Genomic DNA, 23,983 nt, shown 5'->3' on the forward strand with positions numbered 1-23,983 from the left:
TTGGCTTTGAAACAGAGATGAGCACTGCCCCCTAGAGTCGGGAACGACTAGCACATATGTGTGAGGGGAACCTTTACCTTATCTCTGTAGGAAGAACTGTTATCTTCTAAAACTCTCTCTTCTGCATAACTTAAGGAATGGGTTTTTTTTCCTGTAAACATCCCAATTCACCAAGATAATGTAGGACCAGTGTATCTAAAAAAATCTTGGAGACTTTTTAAAAACTGCTCCGTCCCTCGAACTGGAGATGTCTGGATTGAACCTGAAATATTTTCTTCATGACAGAATAGGTGGTTCAGTTGTTCTTACTTTTTGTTTACTCCTACAATCTGTCTGTTGGCATTGGTGAATTAGCAGACACCTCCTTTGTCACGCTTCCTGCCTCCCTTCATGTATCTGCAGAGATATTTAATTAAAAAGGGGATGAGAAGTGAAATTCTGCTTGGTGCAAAGCACAGCACCAGAAATAACTTATTTTTTGAGAGGGCCTCTGTGCCTCCCTCTGCCTATAGAATTCTACAGAAGACAGTTAAAGGATGGGAGAATGTAACCCAATTCCACCTGCCCAAAATAAAGGATAAAATCATGAGGTTAAAAGCAACTGAGGAGGTGGCAGGAGACAGCCTCCCCTGTTTTCAGCTGCTTGGAAGCCATTTGTGGAGACGGTGATTCCCCACTTCATTGACAGCCATTTTGTGAGATTATCCATCTCAGGTTTTCAAATCGCCATGTACCATCAGCTGGCAGCGATGGCCTCTTCCTGCAGTTTTGGGTTCTTGCCTTGCTCACGAGTCTCACTTCGCTCTTCCAGAACTCAAGGTGCAGCCACAGAATTTGCAAGAGGAAAGCCAGAATCACCCGAGCAGCAGAGAACACGAGGAGCCGCTTTTGACTCAGCAGCCCCCATCTTTGAAAAAGCAGGAGAGCGACCTCAAGGACAGTGCAGATACGCCAACGTCCGGAATTGGCACCGACACCAACAGTTGGCTGGATTCCCAGCCTCCCTTCAAGAGCCATTTGCCCCTCATGACTCAACTCAACCATCTGCAGGAAGAAACCAGAAGGTCCGTTCTTCTTGAATTGCATCCGAGATGCTGGGAGAGCTGGGACGAGCAGTAGGGTTGGAGCTGCACTAAGCTACTGTGAAGTGGTGCAACTAGTTAAACCAGGGGTGAAAACCAGCAGGTTCTGACAGGTTCTGGAGAACTGGTAGTGGAAATTTTGAGCAGTTCGGAGAACCGGTAGCAGAAATTTTGAGCAGTTTTGAGCTGGCCCCAGGGTGGGGTGGGAATGGAGATTTTGTAATATCCTTTCCCCAGGAATGGGGAGGGAATGGGGATTTTGCAGTATCCTTCCCCTGGAGTGGGGTGGGAATGGAGATTTTGCAGTATCCTTCCCCTGGAGTGGGGTGGGAATGGGGATTTTGCAGTATCCTTCCCCTGGAGTGGGGTGGGAATGGAGATTTTGCAGTATCCTTCCCCTGGAGTGGGGTGGGAATGGAGATTCTGCAGTATCCTTCCCCTGGAGTGGGGTGGGAATGGAGATTTTGCAGTATCCTTCCCCTGGAGTGGGGTGGGAATGGGGATTTTGCAGTATCCTTCCCCTGGAGTGGGGTGGGAATGGGGATTTTGCAGTATCCTTCCCCTGGAGTGGGGTGGGAATGGAGATTTTGTAGTATCCTTCCCCTGGAGTGGGGTGGGAATGGAGATTTTGCAGTATCCTTCCCCTGCCACACCCACCAAGCCACGCCCACAGAACTGGTAGTAAAAAAAAATGAATTTTACCACTGAGTTAAATAGACATCCTTTAAAACAAGCAAGCATCAGATAGGAATATCTGCAAGTAAGTAGAGGTAGCCCTTGACCTCCATTTATTTAGTGACCGTTCGAAGTTACAATGGCACTGAAAAAAGTGACTTATGACCGTTTCCCACACTTAATGACTGTTGTAGCTTCTGCATAGTCATATGATCCAAATTAGGATGCTTGGCCACTGGTATGCATTTACCATGGTTTCAGGGTCCTGGGATCACCTTTCGGGATCTTCTGACAAGGAGAGTCAAGGGAGAAGCCAGGTTGACTTCACAACCATGTTACTAACTTAGCAACTGCAGTGATTCTCTTAACAACTGGGGTGGGGAAGGTCATAAAATGGCCAAAACTCACTTAACAACTGCCTTGCTTAGCAATGGAAATTTTGTGTTCAATAGTTGTAAGTCGAGGACAGTGGTGGGTTTCAAAATTTTTTACTACCGGTTCTGTGGGTGTGGCTTGGTGGGCGTGGCTTGGGCATGGCGGGGGAAGGATATTGTAAAATCTCCATTCCCACCTCACCCCAGGGGAAGGTTACTGCAAAATCCCCATTCCCTCCCAATCAGCTGGGACTCGGGGAGGCAGAGAATAGATGTGGGTGGGGCCAGTTAGAATTTTTATTACCGGTACTCTGAACTACTCAAAATTTCCCCTACCGGTTCTCCAGAACTGGTCAGAACCTGCTGAAACTCACCTCTGGTCGAGGACTACCTGAACTGATATATGTCTATGGAGATTCTCAATCATCTAGGTCATGGTTGTTCCAAAAAGATGTTTTTTTTCCAAAAGGCAACTGAACTTTCTTGTTTTTTTTTATTATTTAGCACAATTTGTCCATTATGCTATATCAGAAAGAATCAAGCCACATTAAGGATTTAGGAATGAATACAAACCAAACCCTGGTTTAATCTTCTCACTAATCAGGTTTTAAATTTAGGAACATGACCAGTTTATCCTGATCTTTTTTTTGGCTCTGGCAGGTTGCAGTGGAAATTGGTAGAGAAGCAGCAGGAATATCAGAGGCTCCTACAAGAAGCCCTGAAGATCATGGAACAGGACTCCTGGTCTCTGAGAAGGCCACAGATAATCGGTGAGGTTTCGGATAGTTTAAGACTAGAACCAGTGGCTGAGAGTAACGTTTCTTTTCATGTGCCCAGCAAAGTTGAAGTGGAACCCTTTTTAAATAGACTGGCATGGAGGCAAAGATATCAGTGGGGGCAAAAGAATGAAGATGGGGCTATTACCAAAACTGTGCCCCTTTTTTATATTTATGGTAAAGGTAAAGGTTCCCCTCGCACATATGTGCTAGTCATTCCCAACTCTAGGGGGCGGTGCTCTCGCCGTTTCAAAGCCGAAGAGCCAGCGCTGTCCGAAGACGTCTCCGTGGTCATGTGACCAGCATGACTCAACGCCAAAGGGGCATGGAACGCTGTTCCCTTCCCACCAAAGGTGGTCCCTATTTTTCAACTTGCATTTTTTACGTGCTTTCTTTTTCTTTCTTTCTTTTACGTGCTTTACGTGCCAGCTAGGTTGGCAGAAGCTGGGACAAGTAACGGGAGCTCACTCACCCCGTTACGCGGCACTAGAGATTCGAACCGCTGAACTGCTGAACTTTCGATTGACAAGCTCAGTGTCTTAGCCACTGAGCCACCGTGTCCCTTTCCTACAGAGATAAAAGGAGCCCAAATGTGCCAAAATTCTCTTTTTGACAGACGAATCTCTCTGCAATCTGTTTTTTCTAAAAGAAAAACCCTTCAATGTAACAAAGTGACTCACCTTAAGTCCCATACGCATTAATAGAAAACCAGTATTGATTTTTAAAACAAACAAGCAGCATTCTGCACCTTGTAATAATAGGGAAAAATGGTCCTCGTCACCATCAGAAGCTGGGACAAGTAACAGGAGCTCACCCTGTTACGCAGCACTAGGGATTCGAACCACTGAACTGCCAACCGCGTCCCTGTGTTTATATTATATGTATGACAGAGCTTCAAATGCATAGCGGTGTATGCCTTTTTTGACCCCTCTTTCCCAGGTCAGATGTTGTTTGCTGGAGGACAACTTAATTGATTTCCAATTTTGCAAGAGACAAAGAACTTACGGTAGTTCAGGCAAATCAAGCCTTATGACTTGTTCCTTGGGAATCCACTGTCGGATCTTTAAAAGTAGAATCTGTGGATCTTCAGGTACTTCTTTGTGGAAAGTTGTCTTAGGATCCAATCTGGGTTGGTTACAAGATCAGAGATTTAATCTTCTGAAATTTGGTCCTGGTGACTGACCCAGATTGGATCCTGCAATATCATCCTAGGACAGGAGTACCCCCAACCCCTGGGCCACAGCCTACTACCAGGCTGTGGACCCATTCGAAACCGGGCCTCACAAGCAGCCGGTGAGTGCATGCACGTACACAATTCCACTTGCGTGAGCGGTGCACAAGCACACATGCGCTCACAGCCCCACTCGCACGAGCTGTGTGTGTGTGCGTCCCTCACACAAAACTATCTCCTGTTGTGCCCCGACCACTGCCCCGGGCCACTAACCCTGAAAGGTTGGGGACCACTGTCCTAGACATGCATATTTGCCTTCATTCGTGAAAATTGTCTTCGATCAAGACAGATTCTGCATCAAACAGGTTTCATATTCCCAGCCATCTGCAGTAAGTTGCCATGCAGTGGCTCAAGAGACTTTACTGCTGTGGTCTCTCCCCAAACAGGATTCTCCTCTTTTTTTTAAAAGCCGCAACAAATGAACTTGTTCGAGATAAAGGTTGCACATTTTACTTTTATGTACAGTGTAATATAAACATTTGACTAGGTTCCTGTAACACAGCAATGCACAAAAACCCTTCATGGATAAAATTAATTAAGCCTCTCTTATTGGGCCAATGTGTCTCCTCAAGTCTTGAACTTTCCACTTGAAGGGTGTTGTGGGAACTCCATATATTTAACATTATCTATTGATAGTATTAAAATTAGAATTCAGTAGCAAAGGGGAGGGGCCTACACACGGTTCTCGAATCTTTCACATGCAGCCTTCAGAGCAGAAGCAGCAGAAGCTTCTCTTTGAAGTCTTCTGCTGTCAGGATCATCTTTGGCCTGGTGCAGGGGTCTGCGACCTTAAATATTCAAAGAGCCATTTGGACCCATTTCCCACAGAAAAGAAAACACCGGGAGCCACAAAACCTGGGTGGGCGTGGCCAACTCGATGTCACTCACTTCCACTAGTCACATGACTGCCCCCTAGCCACGCCTACCCAGCCGGTCATTAGGGCAGAGAACCAGTTATTAAAAATCACCGGGAACCACACAATCCTTTTGACATCTCTTTTTCTCCCCTCCCTCCCTCTCTCTTCCCCTCTCTCTGTATCTCTCTGTCTCTGCCCTGGCCACTTCTCCATTCCCTGCCGTCGCCCTTACCTTCTCAGGCCAGGCAAGGAGTGACTGGGAGGGGAGGGCGAGGGGTGAGGCCAGCCAATGGTGGGATCACCTGACAGGGAGCCACAGCAGAGGGCCCAAAGAGCCGCGTGTGGCTCCGGAGCCACAGGTTGCTGATCCTTAGCCTGGTGCAACATGCAGTTCACACAGACTTGAGCTTTGCAGTGGTAGAGAAGCGAGACTTGTCTTCTAGACTTGTTTCCCTTGTTGTGAAACCGCATAGCCTCTTCTGCCTGTTCTCCCAGCTTTCCATTTCCTCCAGGAGGAGAGCTGGATACAGCTTTGGGAACAACAACAACAAAGACCATCTGAAGTGAGGAATTGTGAGGGAATTTGTGTGGAGTGGAGCGTCAGGGAACAAAGTTGGTCCAAGAAGGAGCTTTGATTTGATTTCTTTCCTATCTGCCTTCCTAGAAATCCCTCCTTCTCCAACTTCCTGGGACCAAGAAGAAAATGCTGGCGATCCCCTCCTGGCAGAGTGGTTAGAGAAACATGGCGCAGACAAAGCCACAGTGGCAGTGGTAGGTCTGATTCAGCAGCAGGTGGTATCAACATCTGCCCCTACTTCTGTTTCCCCAGATGAGTGGCATAATGGTTAGACCAGGGGGTCTGCAACCTTAAACACTCAGAGCAATTTGGACGTTTCCCAGAGAAAAGAAAACACCGGGATCCTCAAAACTCTTCCTGTGCCTGACTATTTCCTGAGAGGCCACAGAACTAGCATATGTAGTTGAATTAAATGTTCTGTTTTCTTCTGAAATTTTTCTTTTCTTGGATTTATCCATACTTGGCTTACCGGGGGTCGAAAAGCTCAATAAATCACATGCCGGCGGGTATTGCATATTGGCGGTTGGGATGCATATTTTGAGTGACAGGGAGCCACAGCAGAGGGGTGAAAGAGCCACATGCAGCTCCAGAGCTGCAGGTTGCTGACCCCTGGGTTAGACAAAGAACAGGGGAGGCCTGCAGTCCAGACTCCATTCAACTGTGGAGCTTACTAAAATGACTTGGGGCCATTCTTGTTTGCCATTCAACCTGTTTGGCAAAGGTGATGTAAGGTGGTGGCTTTAAGAATCGCATCGGGCAAAAGAAATTCCACATTCAACACTTGAGCTTGCAGGAAAAACCTGGGATGTAAATCAAGCCAGGCATTGAAATTATCCTCTTCTCTTAAAAGTTCTGCTACCATGGATTCACCCTGAATGATTTGCTGAAGTTGGCTACAATCGATGATCTCCGGTACACGTGCATCAGGTAGGGTGGAAAGGGGTAATCATTTCAAGACAGGCATGTAATTTTGCCTGATAAGCAAGGCTCCAAAGATAATTTCGTTTAAAAAAAAAAAAAAAGGTTTAAAATCCTGAAAAGTTTGGGTACTATTATTATGCCTGTAAGATTTAAGTATCATCACACTTATCATGCAGATGCCAGCTGCACCTGCTGCAGATAACTTGGTATTATCCTTGGCACCAATGTTAGTTTCTTGATTACTAAGAAAAAAAAAATGCATATTTAAGCAGAACATTTCAACATTTCATTTCAAAGAGGGTGCTGCTGTTTCTCTTTCTTCCTTATTTGGGAGCTCCTGGGGATTGATCTTGTGATCCTACAATAATAGATTTTTTTTAAAAAATGCAAGCCAATTACCGTATTTTTCGGAGTATAAGATGCACCTTTTTCCCCCCTAAAAGGGGGTGAAAATTTGGGTGTGTCTTATACACCGAATGTAGCCCCGCCCACCCACTGGCCCTCACCTTTTGGCCTCTGCCTCCTAGCAATTTACCTCCTTGCAGCAAGCAGCAAGAAGAAACAGCCCGTTTCAGCTTCAGCACAGCCTAATTAGCACAAGTTCGTTGTCCGTTGGATCGACCTCCCGACTCTCAGCTGTTTCAGGCTGCAGGGATTGCCATTGCCTATTGCTGCGCAGGCCTCTGCTGCTTGCTGCAAGGAGGTGAATTGCTGGGAGCAGATTTTTTTTTTCTTGTGCTAATCAAGCTATGCTGAAAACAAAAATGAAAGTAAAACAGGCTGTTTGCTGTTTACTGCAACAAGGCAAAATTGCTGGGAGGCAGAGGCAGATTTCTTTTTCTTGTTTTCCTCACCAAAAAACGTAGGTGCATCTTATAGTCCGGAGCGTCTTATGCTCCGAAAAATACAGTAATTCCTCTAAAAGCAGGCTGCATATCAATAAGGAGGAACCACAGGAAGGTGCCTTTCGTTCTGTTCGATGTTACTTTTGACCTACCAACAAACGTTCATTTCCACAGCCGTAGAGATGCCAGTTGGTTAATTGGTTGTCTTCTCTTGGCAGAGGGGGAATGGTGTGCCGTATTTGGAAAGCCATCGTGGACCACCGACAAAACCTGTCCAAACAGCAGCTACACCAGCAACCGTGAGAAGAAAAAAGAGGAAAGGAAGCCTTGGATTTCTTTGCAGGACCACAATCTCTGGTCGCCCAGTCCATCTTCTCACCAGCAGTTGAGATATAAGGCTGGAAAGATTTTTTTAACTTGTCAGTCCTCATATTGAGGTCAGAGATTGGCTTTTTCATCTTTCCTTTGGCCCAGGAAAATGACCCCTCCCAAAAAAATCATCTTTAGAGCAAACAGATTTGGGGAGAACGTCACAGTTTCCGTGGAAGACTTTCTGCTGAATTTAGCAATATGCATTATGGACTGAGGAAAAAAGCAGAAAATGTTTTCTTGCTGAAAGTACCAAAAAAAGGACTGAAGAATGTTGTGATACTCTACCGTTATTAGAGAGAGGGGCTGCTCCAGGATCAGGAGTTTCTTTGTTGGAGCCTCATCTTGGCTACGGAGATCAATTTGGCAATTTTGGACTGCTCTACGTCTCCTCCCCTCCAAGTCTGCAGTCCAGAGGTGGGTTTCAGCAGGTTCTGACCAATTCTGGAGAACTGGTAGCGGACGTTTTGAGTAGTTCAGAGAACCGGTAGTAAAAATTCTAACTGGCCCCGCCCCCATCTATTCTCTGCCTCCCAAGTCCCAGCCGATCAGGAGGAAATGGGGATTTTGCAGTAACCTTTCCCTGCCATGCCCACCAAGCCATGCCACGCCCACCAAGCCACACCCGCAGAACCAGTAGTAAAAATTCTGACTGGCCCCACCCTCATCTATTCCCTGCTATCCAAGTCCCAGCTGATCGGGAGGAACTGGGGATTTTTTTAAAAAAAATTGATTTATATGCCGCCCTTCTCTGGAGACTCAGGGCGGCTTACAATGTGCTAAGCAATAGCCTTCATCCTTTTGTATATTTATACAAAATTTTGCAGTGATCTTCCCCTGGGGTGGGGTGGCAATGGAGATTTTATAGTATCCTTCCCCTGCCACGCCCATTAAGCCATGCCACACCCACAGAACCGGTAATAAAAAATTTGGAAACCCACCACTGCTGCAGTCTCTAGTGAAAAACCCAGCAATGCAGCTGTAGGAGTTGGTGGTGGTGTCAGCAGTGGTGGAAGTCAAGTAATTTAACAACCGGTTCTCTGCCCTAATGATTTCTTCCAACAAACCAGTTTGCCAAAGCGTTCAGAAAGTTAACAACCGGTTCTCCCGAAGTGGTGCAAACTGGCTGAATCCCACCACTGTGCGTTAGTTGGATGAGAGACACTGCAAGCCAGGCTTTAGGGGAGCTCGAGAAAGTAAAGAGGACTTAATGGGACTGCTTATGTGTCTCTGGATCTCTACAAGGAACGAAGGTGGGGTGTGCAGAGAAGCTTAATAAAAATGGTTATTTAAAACTACAGTAGGAATCATCGGCCGTGTGCATGGAGAACACTGGAAAGGGGCAAAGGTGACCATAAGGTAGTTTATTTCCTTGAAATAAGGTGGGTGTTCTTAGTCGTCCCACTGTAGAGGTTTTTCACAAGAGTTCTGTAGAAGCCCCGTAAGACGGTAAGAAGAGGCAGACTTCACATATCAATACAGTTATTATTCTGCCTTTGTCTCAGGGGCCATCGCTTTTTTTCCAGCCATCAGGAACCTGATCCTAGGAAAAAAAATCTCTCAAAACCAAAGGGGTTGTAATGAGGGTACAGTCATCAATTTACCACCAGGCTAATCCTTCCTGATAGCAGAGGAATCCTCAGCCAAAGGCTAGGATGAAGTCCTTGAACTCAGGTTGGTCCTCAAGGGAAGAGTAGCTTCCACCCACTGTTGAGGTTGCTGGAATATCATCTCCCAGGTGTGGCGCTCTTCCTCTGTTGAATCCATCCAGGGGACTGGTAGACCATAGCTGTTTCCTGCATTAAAAGCAGAGTCTCAAGTCAGAGCTTACCTTATACAGTATATACATATGAAGAACGGTTGCAGGAATTGGGTATGTCTAGTCTGATGAAAAGAAGGACTAGGGGTGACATGATAGCAGTGTTCCAATATCTCAGGGGCTGCCACAAAAAAGAGGGAGTCAAGCTATTCTCCAGAGCACCTGAAGGCAGGATAAGAAGCAATGGGTGGAAACTAATCAAGGAGAGAAGCAACTTAGAACTAAGGAGAAATTTCCTGACAGAACAATGAATCAGTGGAACTACTTGCCTCCAGAAGTTGTGAATGCTCCAACACTGGAAGTTTTTAAGAAGATGTAGGATAACCATTTGTCTGAAGTGGTGTAGGGTTTCCTGCCTAAGCAGGGGGTTGGGCTAGAAGACCTCCAAGGTCCCTTCCAACTCTGTTATTCTATTTCTATATGATAAGCCTATTTTGCAGGCTGTCTGATTTCTAAAACAATTTTTCTGGATAAGAACTATACACACACACAATACAGAATGTCACTGTTACTCCTAGGCTCAGGAGCATACAATTACATCCTCAAAGAAAGACCTGTGCGCATGCAGCACTGGCTACCTAATCTTCGACAAGGAGTTGTAGACCTCCTCTTATTCAATTATCTAGGGATGTGGAAAACTGACTGTTCCCCTTTTGGGTCATCTTGATTTGGGGAGTGGGGGTGGCATTTGCTAATTTTCCAGACATTGATTCTCCAAACCGTGTGGTTTGAAGTAGTATTCAAGACATTGTGTTCTAGATCTGGAGTCTCCAACCTTGGCAACTTTAAGACTTGTGGACTTCAACTCCCTGAATTCCTCAGCCAGCAAACTGGGAGTTGAAGTCCACAAGTCTTAAAGTTGCCAAGGTTGGAGACCCCAGTTCTAGATGACACTTATTTTGGGATTGGGTTACTGCTCTAGAACAAGCAGGGGAGTTGATTTCTGGAAAACTGACAGAATTACCCCAGAACAGAGGAGGAATGGAACATTATGAAGTTCTCTAGTATTTTCTTTTCAAAACAATAGGCTTTGTACATCCATCCTTCGTTATTTTAATGCTTTGATGTCTCACCTGTGCCAAGACTCAACCGGATGCCTCCAAGCCGATGCTTCGAGAAAGTCTCCCGTTGCCACACAGTGAATTCGGCACATGCCTCTGCTAAGTCCTTACCCTCAAAGCCATCATAGACCATAGTGTGATTGAAAGTGGGGTTGAGAGTCTTTTTCACAATTCGGGTCTTCTGGCGGCTCAACTTGGTGTCATCAGGGAGGATGTAGCTAGAAGAGGATGATAAGGAGATAAGATTGATATTTTTGAAGGTTCGCCCTGAACTGGACAGGAAAGAGTTCTTCAATTTGGAAGCTGTTCTTTTAGTAATAGCCACGCTTCCAAGTTCCTGGCTTGCTGTTGTCAAACTAATACAGTGCAAGCTGAGCTCTTTGCAGGGATATTTTTTTTATTTTATTTTTTTATTTTTTATTTGATTTATATGCCGCCCTTCTCCGGAGACTCAGGGTGGCTTACAATGCATTAAGCAATAGCCTTCATACTTTTGTATATTTTATACGAAGTCAGCTTATTGCCCCCACAATCTGGGTCCTCATTTTTCCTACCTTAGAAAGGATGGAAGCCTGGGTCAACCTTGAGCCTGGTGAGATTTGAACTTGCAGTAATTGCAGGCAGCTGGTGTTAATAACAGTGCTTTAGTCTGCTGCGCCACCAGGGCTCTTGAAATCCAGCAGGTTCTAACAGGTTCTGGAGAACCGGTAGTGGAAATTTTGAGTAGTTCGGAGAACCGGCAAATACCACCTCTGGCTGGCCCCAGAGTGGGGAGGGAATGGGGATTTTGCAATATCCTTCCCCCAGGAGTGGGGAGGGAATGGAGAGTTTGCAGTATCCTTCCCCTGGAGTGGGGTGGAAATGGAGATTTTGCAGTATCCTTTCCCTGCCACACCCACAGAACCAGTAGGGGAAAATTTTGAATATCACCTCTGGTCCATTGTATACAGTACAGTAGACCTTTTCAGGGAGGGCTAAACACTGAGAAATCAGGGCTCAAACTAACTGATCCAAACTAATAACATTTTATTTAACAAAAAGAAGCTCTGTGTTAGGATGTATGTATGAGCTGGATCAAGACTATTAAAAAGAGAGATTAAGCCTTTCTCCAGAGGATTTTTCCTCCTTAAAAAGTTTGTTTGCCACTACAATTAATCTATTTATGATATATACTCTTCTTAGATGGACCATCTAGCATTGGGATATATATATATATTCAACCTAAAATGTAATGTTCATTCCAGTCACATCAGATTCCACTACCTTTCTTTGAAAGGTTGACCCAACAAATCACACAATTGTCTAGTTACATCTAAAGAGAAGTGCCCATCCATTGACAAGAGTGTTTGAATTCCATCAGGTTCACTGAGTCCAGAGTTTAAAATTATCCAAGTGCACCATGTGCAAACATCCATCAAGGCTACTATTCTGTGTTGTGCAGGAGCCCATCCAATAGACGGAGATTACTGGGACACAACGGGAATTCCCTAATTGCACAACACAGAGACATAATTTCAACCGGGAGACAGAGCATCCTAGACCAAGCCAAGTCCAAAAATCCTAAGAGAATTCGTGGAAGCCTGACAGTCAAGACAAATCAGCTATCAACAGCTGTGTAGAGATAAACAACATCTACTTGTCATTTAAAAGAGACAATAAAAAATTTAAAAGGTACAAAAAGACCAAAACATCTCCTTACCGGCAATAACACCCAGATAAACAGACTAACATCAAGATTAACACCAAACAACCAAATTGTAAACAACAATCAAGGAACTATCATGAACTCAAACAATCGAACAACAGCCTAATCAAGCAACCACCAAGAACACTTACCAACACAGGGCAAACAAGTTGTATTTAAACAGAGAGCAAACCCCATTCCTTTTTAGCACTGATGATGTTATCTAGTTGGGTAATGAAACATTTGCAAGAAAACAAGTTCTGAGTGCCCCAAGGACCTCACGTGTGTCCATATTTTCCCCCTTTCCCCCTAAATAAGTGTGTGTGGAAGGTGGGGGGGGGGGGTTGTGTCCCTGGCACTGGGTGAAAAGGCATTAACAAATGATCTGAGTGATCTTCTACAAGAATTTAGTGCTTTGAGTGCTGATGCAATAGAATAAGTTGTCTAGAAATTCCTTCTTTCTTAAGAGTTTTTACCTTCCCTCTTATAGGTATATGGGGTTAAACCAGGGGTGAAATCCATCAGGTTCTGACAGGTCCTGGAGAACCGGCAGCGGAAATTTTGAGTAGTTCGGAGAACCGGCAAATACCTCTGGCTGGCCCCAGAGTTGGGTGGGAATGGAGATTTTGCAATATCCTTCCCCTGGAGTGGGGAGAGAATGGAGATTTTGCAGTATCCTTCCCCTGCCACACCCACCAAATCACGCCACACCCACCAAGCGACGCTCACAGAACCGGTAGTAAAAAATTTTGAATTTCACCACTGACTATAACCCTTCAAAGTATAGATAACAGATTCGTTTTAAATACAGTTGTTTTCCTGTCATCAAAAAGAGTTTTTGCAGAAAGAACAAGGAATATAGTGAAGGATTAATTTGGTGAAAGGAGGAGAAAAAAAGACAGGCGGACAGATTGAATAATTGTGATTGTCCTACTGAGAAAGGCAAGGGACATCGAGATACATCGATATATATCAAGCTATGTAATACTTAAAACCAGCCTGGCCTTCAGTTTCTTAGCCAACCCAAATCTTTCTTCATTACAAGAGATTTACAACCACTGATAGTTACCACTGAACGAAGGTATCTGCTGTGATTCCCCACCGAGGTACAAGGTTCTCTGCATTCTTGATCCACATATGGAGTTCTCCGGTGGGAGGAAGTCCTGGCTCTGAAACACAGTTATGTTAAGAAAGGGGACTCTGGAAGGCAGACCCCTCCACCCTCAACACGATGCCAACCTCCAGTTCAATACCCCTCCTTAGCCCAAATCATCCAAAGATTGCAGATCTGTGTCACTTATTCTAGATCAGTGTTGGCAAACCTTTTTGACACTGAGTGCCGAAACGGGAGAGCGCGCGTGCACGCATGTGCCAGAAACTGGAAGAGCAGCTGCCCAGGGCACATGCGCGCGCCGGGCGGCTGCTCTTCTGGTTTCCGGCACACGCATGCGCCCCGGCCAGCTGGTCTTTGGGCGCATGCATGCGCACCAGAAACCAGAAGACCAGGTTGCCAGTGTGCATGCACGTGCCAGAATCTGGAAGAACATCCATCCAGCGTGCGCATGTGCACCAGACGACTGCTCTTCTGGTTTCTGTGAAGACCAGCTGTCCCGTGCGCCAGAATCCATAAGAGCAATGGGAGATGGCTCGCGTGCCCAGAAAGATGGCTCTGTGTGCCACTTCCGGCACGCATGGCATAGGTTCGCCATCATGGCTCTAGATTTTAGAACCCGAGCTTCTTCCAGTGCCCAGAGTGGATTAACTAATGAGTTCTGGAGTCAAAGTCCCTTGGATTCCTCCCAAAACAAGGAACTGTTATTCTTTAAGGTATCTTAAAACAAGTTTATTTGAGCACAAATGCCTGCCAGTGACAGAGGACTGTAGTCTGCAAAAGCAGTAGTAAATATTTATTTATTTATTTTATTCAGTCATTCATTCATTTATTTTATTTTTGAATTTGTATACTGCTCTTCTCCCTAAGGACTCAGGGCGGTGTACAGCCAAGTAAAAACAAAAACTACAAACATTAAAATACAATTAAAAAGATATATATAAATTTGGCCCCATGATTAAAAACAATAACACACAATTAAAAACATTTAAAAAGGTGTTAGGCCAGCCCGGCTTGCTGGAAAAAGAAAGTTTTAAGGGCACGGCAGAAGGCACCGAGGTCTTGGATTCTCCTTATCTCTGGGGGCAGCTGATTCCAGAGGGTAGGTGCCCCCACAGAGAAGGCCCTCCCGCTGGGGGTCATCAGCCTACATTGTTTGGCTGATGGCACCCCAAGGAGGCCCTCTCTGTGGGAGCGCGCAGGTCGATGGGAGGCCGTCGGTAGCAGCAGGCGGTCTCGAAGATATCTAGGTCCTATGCCATGGAGCGCTTTAAAGGTGATAACCAACACCTTGAAGCGCACCCGGAAGACCACTGAGAGCCAGTGCAGCTCACGCAGGAGAGGTGTTATATGGGAGCGCCAGGTAGCTCCCATGACTACCCGCGCGGCCGCATTCTGGACCAGTTGGAGCCAAATATGTTGGGTTTTCAAGTGCCAGAGGTATTTGTTTGGTTTTTTTTCCCCACAGCTACGTCTCTGGAACGTATTATATTTTTTTCCTTCCTTTGCACTGTCCTAGAACTAGAGGAGGGGGCTTTCTCCCTTTTAAAGCCAGTGGGGAGAAAGACCACCAAGTGAGCCTAATAGAACTGTTTCCCCTTCTTCCCAAACATCAGATTTTTTAAAGTGATGGATTAGCTGCATTTCACCCACCCCCACCTACTAGTAAGAATGGTCTCTTCTTATTCTATTTTATTTTATTTTTGGCTTTTCCATCATGATTTAGACAGGGGTGGGCTTCAAAAATTTTAGCAAGGGGTTCTCTGCCCGGTTACTGGGTAGGTGTGGCCATGGTGGGTGTGGCCTAGTCAGCCTTCAGCACCACGGGAGGGGGGGAGGAGCGTTTTTGTCTTCCCCTGGCTCTGGAGGCTTTCCTTGAGCCTCCAGCAGGGCGAAAACAGCCACCCCAAGCTCCAGAGGCCCTCTGGACCGGCCTTCCCAAACTTCCGGTAGGCCCGTTTTTCGCCCTTCCCAAGCCTCGGTGCACGCCCTGCATTTACCTGCATCCAAAACGGGCCGCGTGGGGACTCCTGGAAGGGGCAGGGCAGGGTGGGCAGGGCCAGCCAGGAGTGGGATTTGGGAGTTTTCCAAACTGCACAGAATCTTAGCTACAAGTTCTTCTGAACCCCTGAAGACCCCCAGCAGCCCACTCCTGGATTTAGAGTACCCCTCGTTTTTTTCTTTCTTTAAAAAAATTTGATTTATATGCCGCCCTTCTCCGGAGACTCAGGGCGGCTTACAATGCGTTAAGCAACAGCCTTCATCCTTTTGTATATTTATACAAGGTCAGCTTATTGCCCCCACAAACTGGGTCCTCATTTCACCTACCTTAGAAAGGATGGAAGGCTGAGTCAACCTTGAGCCTTGGAGAGATTCGAACCAGCAGTAATTGCAGGCAGCTGTGTTAATAACAGGGTGCTTAGACCACTGTACTATCAAGGCTCTCTACAGTAACTCTTAGAAGTCTCTTATCTCAGCATTTCTGCCTGATAAAACTGGATTATACAATTTGAAACTGCAAATTTGAAAGCGCAGAGAAGCGCAACCAAGATGATTAGGGGGTCTGGAGGCTAAATGGTACGATGAAGAGTTGAGGGAACTAAGTATGCCTAGCCTAATGAAGAGAAGAATTAAGGGGTGACATGATAGCAGTCTTCCAATACTTGAGGGGCTCTCACAGAGAAGAGGGGGTGGACTTATTATCCAAAGCATCAGAGAGCAGGACAAGAAACAATGGGTGGCAGCTCATTAAAGAGAGATCCTGGAACTAAGAATAAATTTCCTGACAGAACAATTAATGGAGCAGCTTGCCTCCTAGAGTTGAGTGTACTCCATCATTGGAGGTTTTCAAGAAACAATTGGACCACCATTGTCCAAGATGGTTTAAGGTCTCCTGCCTTTATTTATTTACATTTCATGTTTCTAGACCACCCATCTCCTTCAAGGAGAGGCTCTTGGGTAAAGGGTTGGATTAGTAACCACCAAGATCGCTTCCAGTCTTATGACTCTATGAAATGCTAGTTTTATTCATTCTCATGATTCTATTTGAGGTCAGCTAAGGATATGTTTCCTTTGGGAGTCATAATGGTGGGTATTGAAGAAGGAATTGACATTTTCATTCCAGTCTGAAACCATAGCAGGTAAAGGAGAATGCCTAAAAAAAACCCCAGGGATCCTTAAATCTCACCTTCTGATCCAGCTGGAATAAATTTCAGGGCCAGGTTGAGTTTACCATGGTTGGAGACCATATCTGGTGTAGCAGGAGTCTGAAAAAGCGGAAAGGAAAAATTCAGCCAACAGCAGGAATGTGGTTATGAGTTCCAAGGTTCCTTCCTTCTATATAATTCATTCATTCATTCATCATTCAATCAATCAATCAATCATTGAATTCAATTTATTGTGGGCAAAGACCAGTACAGATAATAAACAAATAAAATTTAAGACAGAGTTAAAATACATTTGTAAAATAACCTATCTAGCAGCTAATATGGGAAATCCAGGATGTAGCCTATGCTAAATTATAATGTAAACGGTAAAATTATATTAAGCATGATGTCTGAAATTTACTATATCATTCTATGAAAACACTGCTCCAAAAATGGTTTTAGGTTTGCAAGAACTCTAGGCAAATTGCACAAGTGACAAGTCTGTATTGATGCTTCTAATTGAATCATATAGGTTATGTCCATAATGTTGCATTGCTAAAGGGAAATTTTATTCAACCAGGCATTCACTGAAAATATTGGAATTGTAATTAGTGGAGGGTATGTGGAAGAAAGGGTTGGAATTTACACTGAATTATCATCTTAAAGAGAATTTTTATAAAATGATGTATCAGTCTGGGACAAAGAATCAGGACCATACATTAAGTTCCAATTAAGATTTATTGCCCAAGCCTATAAACAAATATCTAGTCAACTAATGGTCAGCACTAAATTGGCACTAGATAATAGTCAATGGAATTCAAAAGGAGCTGGACTTGGAAGCGTTTATGAACATGTAACAATTCTAAGCTAAGTCCTCCCATGATTCTACCTCCTGGCTCTGCCTCTTCTTCTCCAGCGGTATCACTGGTATATAATCATAATCATAATCATCTTATTATTACTACTACTACTACTAATAATAATAATATTTAATAATAATAATAAATAATAAAAAATGCTGAACTGGAAAACTTGGACCGGAAAACGCGGAAACTTTTAAATATGTACCACGCTTTACATCCACGAAGTGACATCGACAGGTTGTACCTGCCAAGAAAAATAGGGGGCAGAGGACTATTGCAAATCCATCAAACTGTAGAAGAAGAAAAACGAAGTTTGAATGATTATGTGAACCAAAGTACAGAAAAATTGCTGCAGGCTGTGAAAACAGAGAACATTATAAAAACAACAGAAACAAAGGCAGAATATAAGGAAAAACAGCTGCATGACAGATTAAATAGATGGAAAATCAAAGCTTTGCATGGCTAGTACTTGAAAAACATTGAAGGAAAATGTGATGACAACTTTACATGGGCATGGTTTAAGATGGGAACCATCAAGAAAGAAACGGAAGGTTTAATACTCTCTGCTCAAGAACAAGCACTACAAATTAATGCCATGAAAGCAAAAATACAAAAATCCACCAACAATCCAAATTGCCAACTTTGCAACAACAAAGTCGAAACTGTTTCACATTTAATATGTGAATGCAACAAAATCTCCCAAACTGATTACAAAGCTAGACACGACCGAGTTGCTAAATTAATCCACTGGTCATTATGTAAAAAATACGACTTACCTGTATCTCAAAAGTCATGGGAACATAAAGTGGAAAAAGTTATAGAAAATGAGAAGGTGAAGATCTTGTGGAGCTTTCGAATACAGACAGATTGTCACTTGGAACACAACACGCCAGATATCACAGTTGTCGAAAACCGAAACGTACAATTTATTGACATCGCGGTACCAGGAGATGCGAGAGTCGAAGAAAAAGAACTGGAAAAAATAATGAAATATCGCGACCTGGCCATTGAAACTACACGGCTATGGATGAAACATGTAACAGTGATACCCATTGTCATTGGGGCACTTGGTACCATGTCCAAGAATTTTATAAGATACATCAACAAATTGCAATAACACCAGCAGAACTGCAAAAAACTGCGCTACTTGGAACATTGTACATCTTAAGAAGATACTTGGTTGATACCTAGGATGCTGGCAGCAACCCGTATCAACCATTAGCACCAGTCAATGGTATTTGTGATGCATTTTTGAATGTTCAGTTGACTGAGTTTCATGTTTAATGAATAAAGTAAATAATAATAACTTTATTGTCATTGTACATGTATACACAGTATACCCATACAACAAAATTCACTTAACATTCAAAGACCAGGTCCAACACACATAACAATCCCCAAATACACACCCCCACCTACCACAGATTCCCCACCCCTAAACCACCCAAACATCCACACAACAGACCAAGTAATGCTGTCCAGCAGCTCACTGATATATGGCACTGGATAAATTGTCAAAAGTGTATGACTTGAAATATTTGTTGGGAATGTAATCAAACCGAAGGAACGTTCTTTCATCTTTAGTGGACATGCCACAAAGCTAGAAAATATTGGGTTCAACTATGCATGTTAATGCAGAAGATTTAAAAGTGAATGTACAATTCAGATCAGAGGGTTTTGTTTTGAATTTAATGGACAAACAAATGGAAACATATCATGGAACTTTATATATATGTGTGTGTGTGTGTGTGTGATAGTGGCAGCGAGATTTTTATATGCTTAAAGCTGGAAGAACTTATAAATACCCATAATGGAAAAAATGGATGGTGAAGCTGATAGAATTGGCAGAGATGAAAAAACTGATGAAAGAAAAGACAAAATTTGACAAATTTTATTTCTATTTGAAAATCATTTTTTGGACTTTTTGCGGGAAACTGAAATAACTGTTAATTAAATTTTGGGTACGAGTTTGATGTCTTTTTTTAAAATCTGTATCTGTACCAAAGAAAGTTGGAAGTCAGTCTTTTTCTATCTTTTTACTTTTTTTCCACTCTCTTCTCCTCACTTTTACCTCTTTTCTTTCCTGAGCTTTTTTTCCCCCCAAATCTTTTCCTGTTTATCTTTTGACTTGGTACATTTTTTGAAAATCAATAATATTATATGAAAGAAAATGTTGCAATTACGTTCTCAGAAACACCACTCAACATGGGGATTCTGGGAACTGCAATCCTAGTGTATCTGTGCAGGGTTACAGTTTGGGGTGGGGGGGAAGGCTGTTGGGGACTATTATGGGAAATTCGACAGGGACCCTATGGGAAGCCCTAATTAGCCCCGCCTAATGGATAGGCTGGAAAGCTGGAGCTGTCCAGGGATGGCTGGTGCTGATGTAAACCCAGAGTAGTGGCACAATGTGTATGCAATGATGGGTCGAGCCCTCTCAATTTCTGGCAAATAGATGGGGAAGAAATGGAGGTAGTGACAGATTTTATTTTCCTGGGCTCCAAGATCACCGCAGATGGGGACGGCAGCCAAGAAATTAAAAGGAAAGCTATGGCAAATCTAGACAGCTTACTAAAAAGCAGAGACATCACCTTGCCAACAAAAATGTGTATAGTCAAGGCTATGGTTTTCCCAGTTGCAATGTATGGCCGTGAAAGTTGGACCTGTAAGGAAGGCTGATTGCCAAAGAATTGAGGCCTTTGAACTCTGGTGCTGGAGAAGAATCCTGCAAGTCCCTTGGACTGCAAGACGATCAAATCGGTCAGTCCTAGAGGAGATCAACCCTGACTGCTCTTTAGAAGGCCAGATCCTGAAGAGGAAACTCAAATACTTTGACCACCTAATGAGAAGGCTTAGGTGGTCAAATGGGAAAGATGGAGGGCAAAAGAAGAAGGGGTCGGCAGAGAACGAGGTGGCTGGATGGAGTCACTGAAGCAGTCGACGTGAGCTTAAATGGACTCCAGAGGATGTCCTAGAGGAAGGCCTAGAGGAACGTTGTCCATGGGGTCGCAATGGGTTGGACACAACTTCACAACTAACAACAACAATGTAATGATGAGGTTTAACAGCTATTTCCTCCCTCTGTTCTCTGGTCTTTCCCCAAGTAGATCTTCAAGGAGCAGCTTTATATGGTAAGTAAAAATTACAATGGCCATATGTGCATTTGTTAGTTTATTAAACTTTATAGTTATAGTTTATTAAACTTCTATACTGCCCTTCTCCCGAAGGACTCAGGACAGTGTACAGCCATATTGAAACAAATATATACTCACAAAATTTAAAAAACAATTTAAAATAAATATATAAATTTGGCCCTTAGTTAAAAGTTACAAACACCCAATTTAAAATTCATTTTCTAAGCCAGCCCGGCCTGTTGAAACAAAAGAGTCTTGAGGGCGCAGTGGAAAGTACGCAGGTCAGGGATCATACGAACCTCTAGGGGCAGCTCATTCCAGAGGGCAGGTGCCCCCACAGAGAAGGCTCTCCCCCTGGGTGTCGCCAGTCAACATTGTTTGGGCGATGGCACCCTGAGGAGTCCCTCTCTGTGGGAGCGTATTGGCCGGTGGGAGGCTATCAGTGGCAGAAGGCGATCTCGTATATTTGTCCACATGTGCAATATTTCTCTAGGACAATTGCGAACATATGCCCTTTTTTACGATTTATATTGTTTTATTGAAGTTTCTTAGTATGATTTATGTTGGTTGCTTATTTAGTATCCTATGACTATCACTAAGTATTGTATCTTATGATTTATGATGAATGTTTATGATGACTATGATCATGATTTATCACTCATAGCTTTTATGTACACGGAGAGCAGTGCACCGAAGACAAATTCCTTGTGTGCCAGTCACACTTGGCCAATAAAGAATTCTATTCCATTCCATTCCATTCCATTCCAGTAGTGTCCAGTCCAGTCCAGTCCAGTCCAGTCCATTCCACCCCATGTCACCACTACTGGTTCTCCCGAATCAGTCTGAACCGGCTAAATACCACCTCTGATTTTCTTAATATCTACCCTATTTCCCCCAAAATAAGACATCCCCTGATAATAAGTCCAATCCGGCTTTTGAGTGCATGGCAATAAGGCAGTGGTGGGTTGCTCCCGGTTCAGTCTGGTTCTGGTTCTGTCCACTCACTCGGACATCATCATGGACAATCTGTGCATGCGCAGAAGCTTCTATGCATGCGCAGAAGTGCGTGCGCACGCTCCGGTTGCAAACCGGTAGCGGCGGTAAGTAGAATCCATCCCTGCAATAAGGCCAAGCGCTTATTTCAGGATTCAAAAAAATATAAAACAGTGTCTTATTTTCGGGGGAACACGGTAGCACATCCATGATAGAAGATATGGGGTTTCTTATTGAGGCTGACTCAGTCACATAACTATGCAAGCAGCATCCGGCTAATGCACACCAGAGCTTCACCCTTCTTTTTGTCCTCCTACGCTTGCTCGCTTTATGGCCTAATTGCTATACCATTAATTATCTTCCTGCCTGCATTAGAATTGCTTCTCCTGATAAGAAAGCATGACTATACTAAGCCTTGGCTAGGTACCCAGGCATTACGACATTCCCCAAAGAGTTAATCAAGGACTTAATAAAAAAAAAATAGCACCTTCCGTTGGCTAGGCAACCTTGATCTTCTTTTGATTGTCTTCAGATCCTCTTCTCCTGCTGAGCCAAATACACAGATCCCATGCCATGTCATTCCCCTCCTGATTTCTCTGTTAACTCATTTTCAGGGATCTTGAATTACCCTGGAAATTGTCTCTGTTCAGCAGCTCATGCCTGTAATTTCATCTTTTGCTTGCTAGTCATTTTCTCTTAGTTTCTCTTCCCTCTCTGAATCCAATTTCAACATTACTAACTTCCCGTTAGCTTCTTAGACCATTTCAGCTTCCCTTCTCTGGAGAGATTATCTCTCTTGAAAAACCCAGGAGTTTCCCGGCTTCAAATTATCACAACTATAAGTTTATCTGTCTGGGGGAACATGTTGCAAGATGGCAAATAGCATCTGCCTTCTCTCTTCTGTCACACCCATGAAGATAATATTCATTTAGGCCAGTATTTGTTAACCTCAGCAACTTTAAGATGGATGGACTTCAACTCCCAGAATTCCTACCTACAACCAACAGTTGACCTTCCTTCCTCCATTTCCTTTTTTTTAGCTACAGTAATTGACAATCCATAAGAGGCCTTTTTCAGTCTTTTCATGTATTTCAGCAGGACTGCAGAAGACAGGTAGTCCTTGCTCCATTTTATGTCCTTTCTTGCAACAGTTGTTTGTTTGTTTGTTTGTTTGTTTGTTTGTTTGTTTATTTATTTATTTATTTATTTATTTATTATTCGTATTTCTATGCCACCCAACTCTCCGAGGACTCTGGGTGGCTTACAACAAAGACAATATGAACAATATTCAATAAGAGACGTTAAAAACCCATGTTAAGAGAATCATTGTGGTTGTTAAGTTAGCAATGTGATTGTTAAGTGAATCCCACTGACTTTGCTTGTGAGAAGGTCACAAAAGGAGATACATGACCCCAGGACATTGCAGCCATCATAAATATGAACCAGTTGCTGAATGTCTGAATTTTAACCACATGACCATGGGGGATGCTGCAACAGTCGTGTGACAAACGATCATATCACTTTTTTCAGTGCCGTTATAACTTCAGTCACTAAATGAAATCTTATTAAGTCAAGGACTATCTGTATATCAGACTATAAGACGCACCGGACTATGAGATGCACCTAAATTTAGAAGAGGAAAACAACAACAAAAAGGTTTTGGTCTCCGTGCACCCCATTTTTGGAAAAACAGGCCAAAAATAGCCTTGAAAACAGGCCAAAAAAAGCCTTGAAACCAGGCCGAAAAAAGCCTCGAAACCGGCCTGGAAAAAGCCTCAAAAACAGGCCGAAAAAAGCCTTGAATATGGGCTGGAAAAAGCCTCAAAAACGGGCCAAAAAGTCTCAAATACGGGCTGAAAAAACCCTTGAAAATGGGCCGAAAAAAGGCCCAAAAATGGGGCGTGCGGAGGCCATAAAATGGCTGGCGGGTGTGCGGGGCTTCAGCAATATTCGGTCTATAAGACGCACAGACATTTTCACCCCCTTTTGGGTGATAAAAAAGTGTGTCTCATAGTCCAAAAATGGTATATAAAATTGTCTATTTCACCACCCACAAAGAGTGAGTATCAGGGTTCCAAGTAACACCCCCAACGAAAGAAGACTCCGAGGCTTGAAATTCCACAAAGTCCCATTTTATTAGAGATGTCATATTGGCACATCTGGGAAAACCCGAATCTGAAAGCTTCTAGGTTTTCCCCACCCAAAGGAAAATTCAAGTCCCTGCCCAACACTCACATGTCCATCACATGGTCCAATCAATGCACCATCCCAACTGGAGATGCCTCCAAGTCACACCCCTCCAGGTGCAGGGCAAAGTGTCCTTGACTCTCAGAGAAAGGAATGTTATTATGACTATATATCACCCTGGCTCCATACAATCCCCACTCCCAGTTTCCCACAGTACTAAATGTGGCAGGCCTGGAGATCCAATGCAAAGATGGCTTCCAGAGCTGACAGTGAGACTG

At 43.9% G+C, this 23,983-nt stretch overlaps 2 protein-coding genes across 7 annotated transcripts in view; one reads left to right on the plus strand and one right to left on the minus strand.

The window, feature by feature from the left end:
• Positions 1-9,007, plus strand: part of MAP3K6 (mitogen-activated protein kinase kinase kinase 6) — a 78,106-nt gene extending 69,099 nt beyond the window's left edge. For 2 of the 5 annotated variants that reach the window (XM_034413594.3, XM_087876932.1), the window contains 5 exons: positions 812-1,064; positions 2,792-2,901; positions 5,660-5,766; positions 6,423-6,499; positions 7,557-9,007. In XM_034413594.3, coding sequence (XP_034269485.2) covers positions 812-1,064; positions 2,792-2,901; positions 5,660-5,766; positions 6,423-6,499; positions 7,557-7,641 — 632 coding nt within the window. In that variant the 3' untranslated portion in view covers positions 7,642-9,007. The remainder of the gene's footprint in view (positions 1-811; positions 1,065-2,791; positions 2,902-5,659; positions 5,767-6,422; positions 6,500-7,556) is intronic. The other 3 variants (XM_034413592.3, XM_034413597.3, XM_034413596.3) reach the window with 3 other exon arrangements.
• A 49-nt stretch (positions 9,008-9,056) lies between these two features.
• SYTL1 (synaptotagmin like 1) overlaps positions 9,057-23,983 on the minus strand; it is a 62,034-nt gene continuing 47,107 nt past the window's right edge. For both annotated transcript variants that reach the window (XM_060691477.2, XM_087876933.1), the window contains exons 12-15: positions 16,570-16,648; positions 13,341-13,440; positions 10,600-10,805; positions 9,057-9,503 (exon numbers count right to left, since the gene is read on the minus strand). In XM_060691477.2, coding sequence (XP_060547460.2) covers positions 9,358-9,503; positions 10,600-10,805; positions 13,341-13,440; positions 16,570-16,648 — 531 coding nt within the window. In that variant the 3' untranslated portion in view covers positions 9,057-9,357. The remainder of the gene's footprint in view (positions 9,504-10,599; positions 10,806-13,340; positions 13,441-16,569; positions 16,649-23,983) is intronic.

This window comes from Pantherophis guttatus, chromosome 10 (genome assembly GCF_059756535.1).
Source record: "Pantherophis guttatus breed Tessera chromosome 10, ASM5975653v1, whole genome shotgun sequence".
Lineage (NCBI taxonomy): Eukaryota > Metazoa > Chordata > Lepidosauria > Squamata > Colubridae > Pantherophis > Pantherophis guttatus.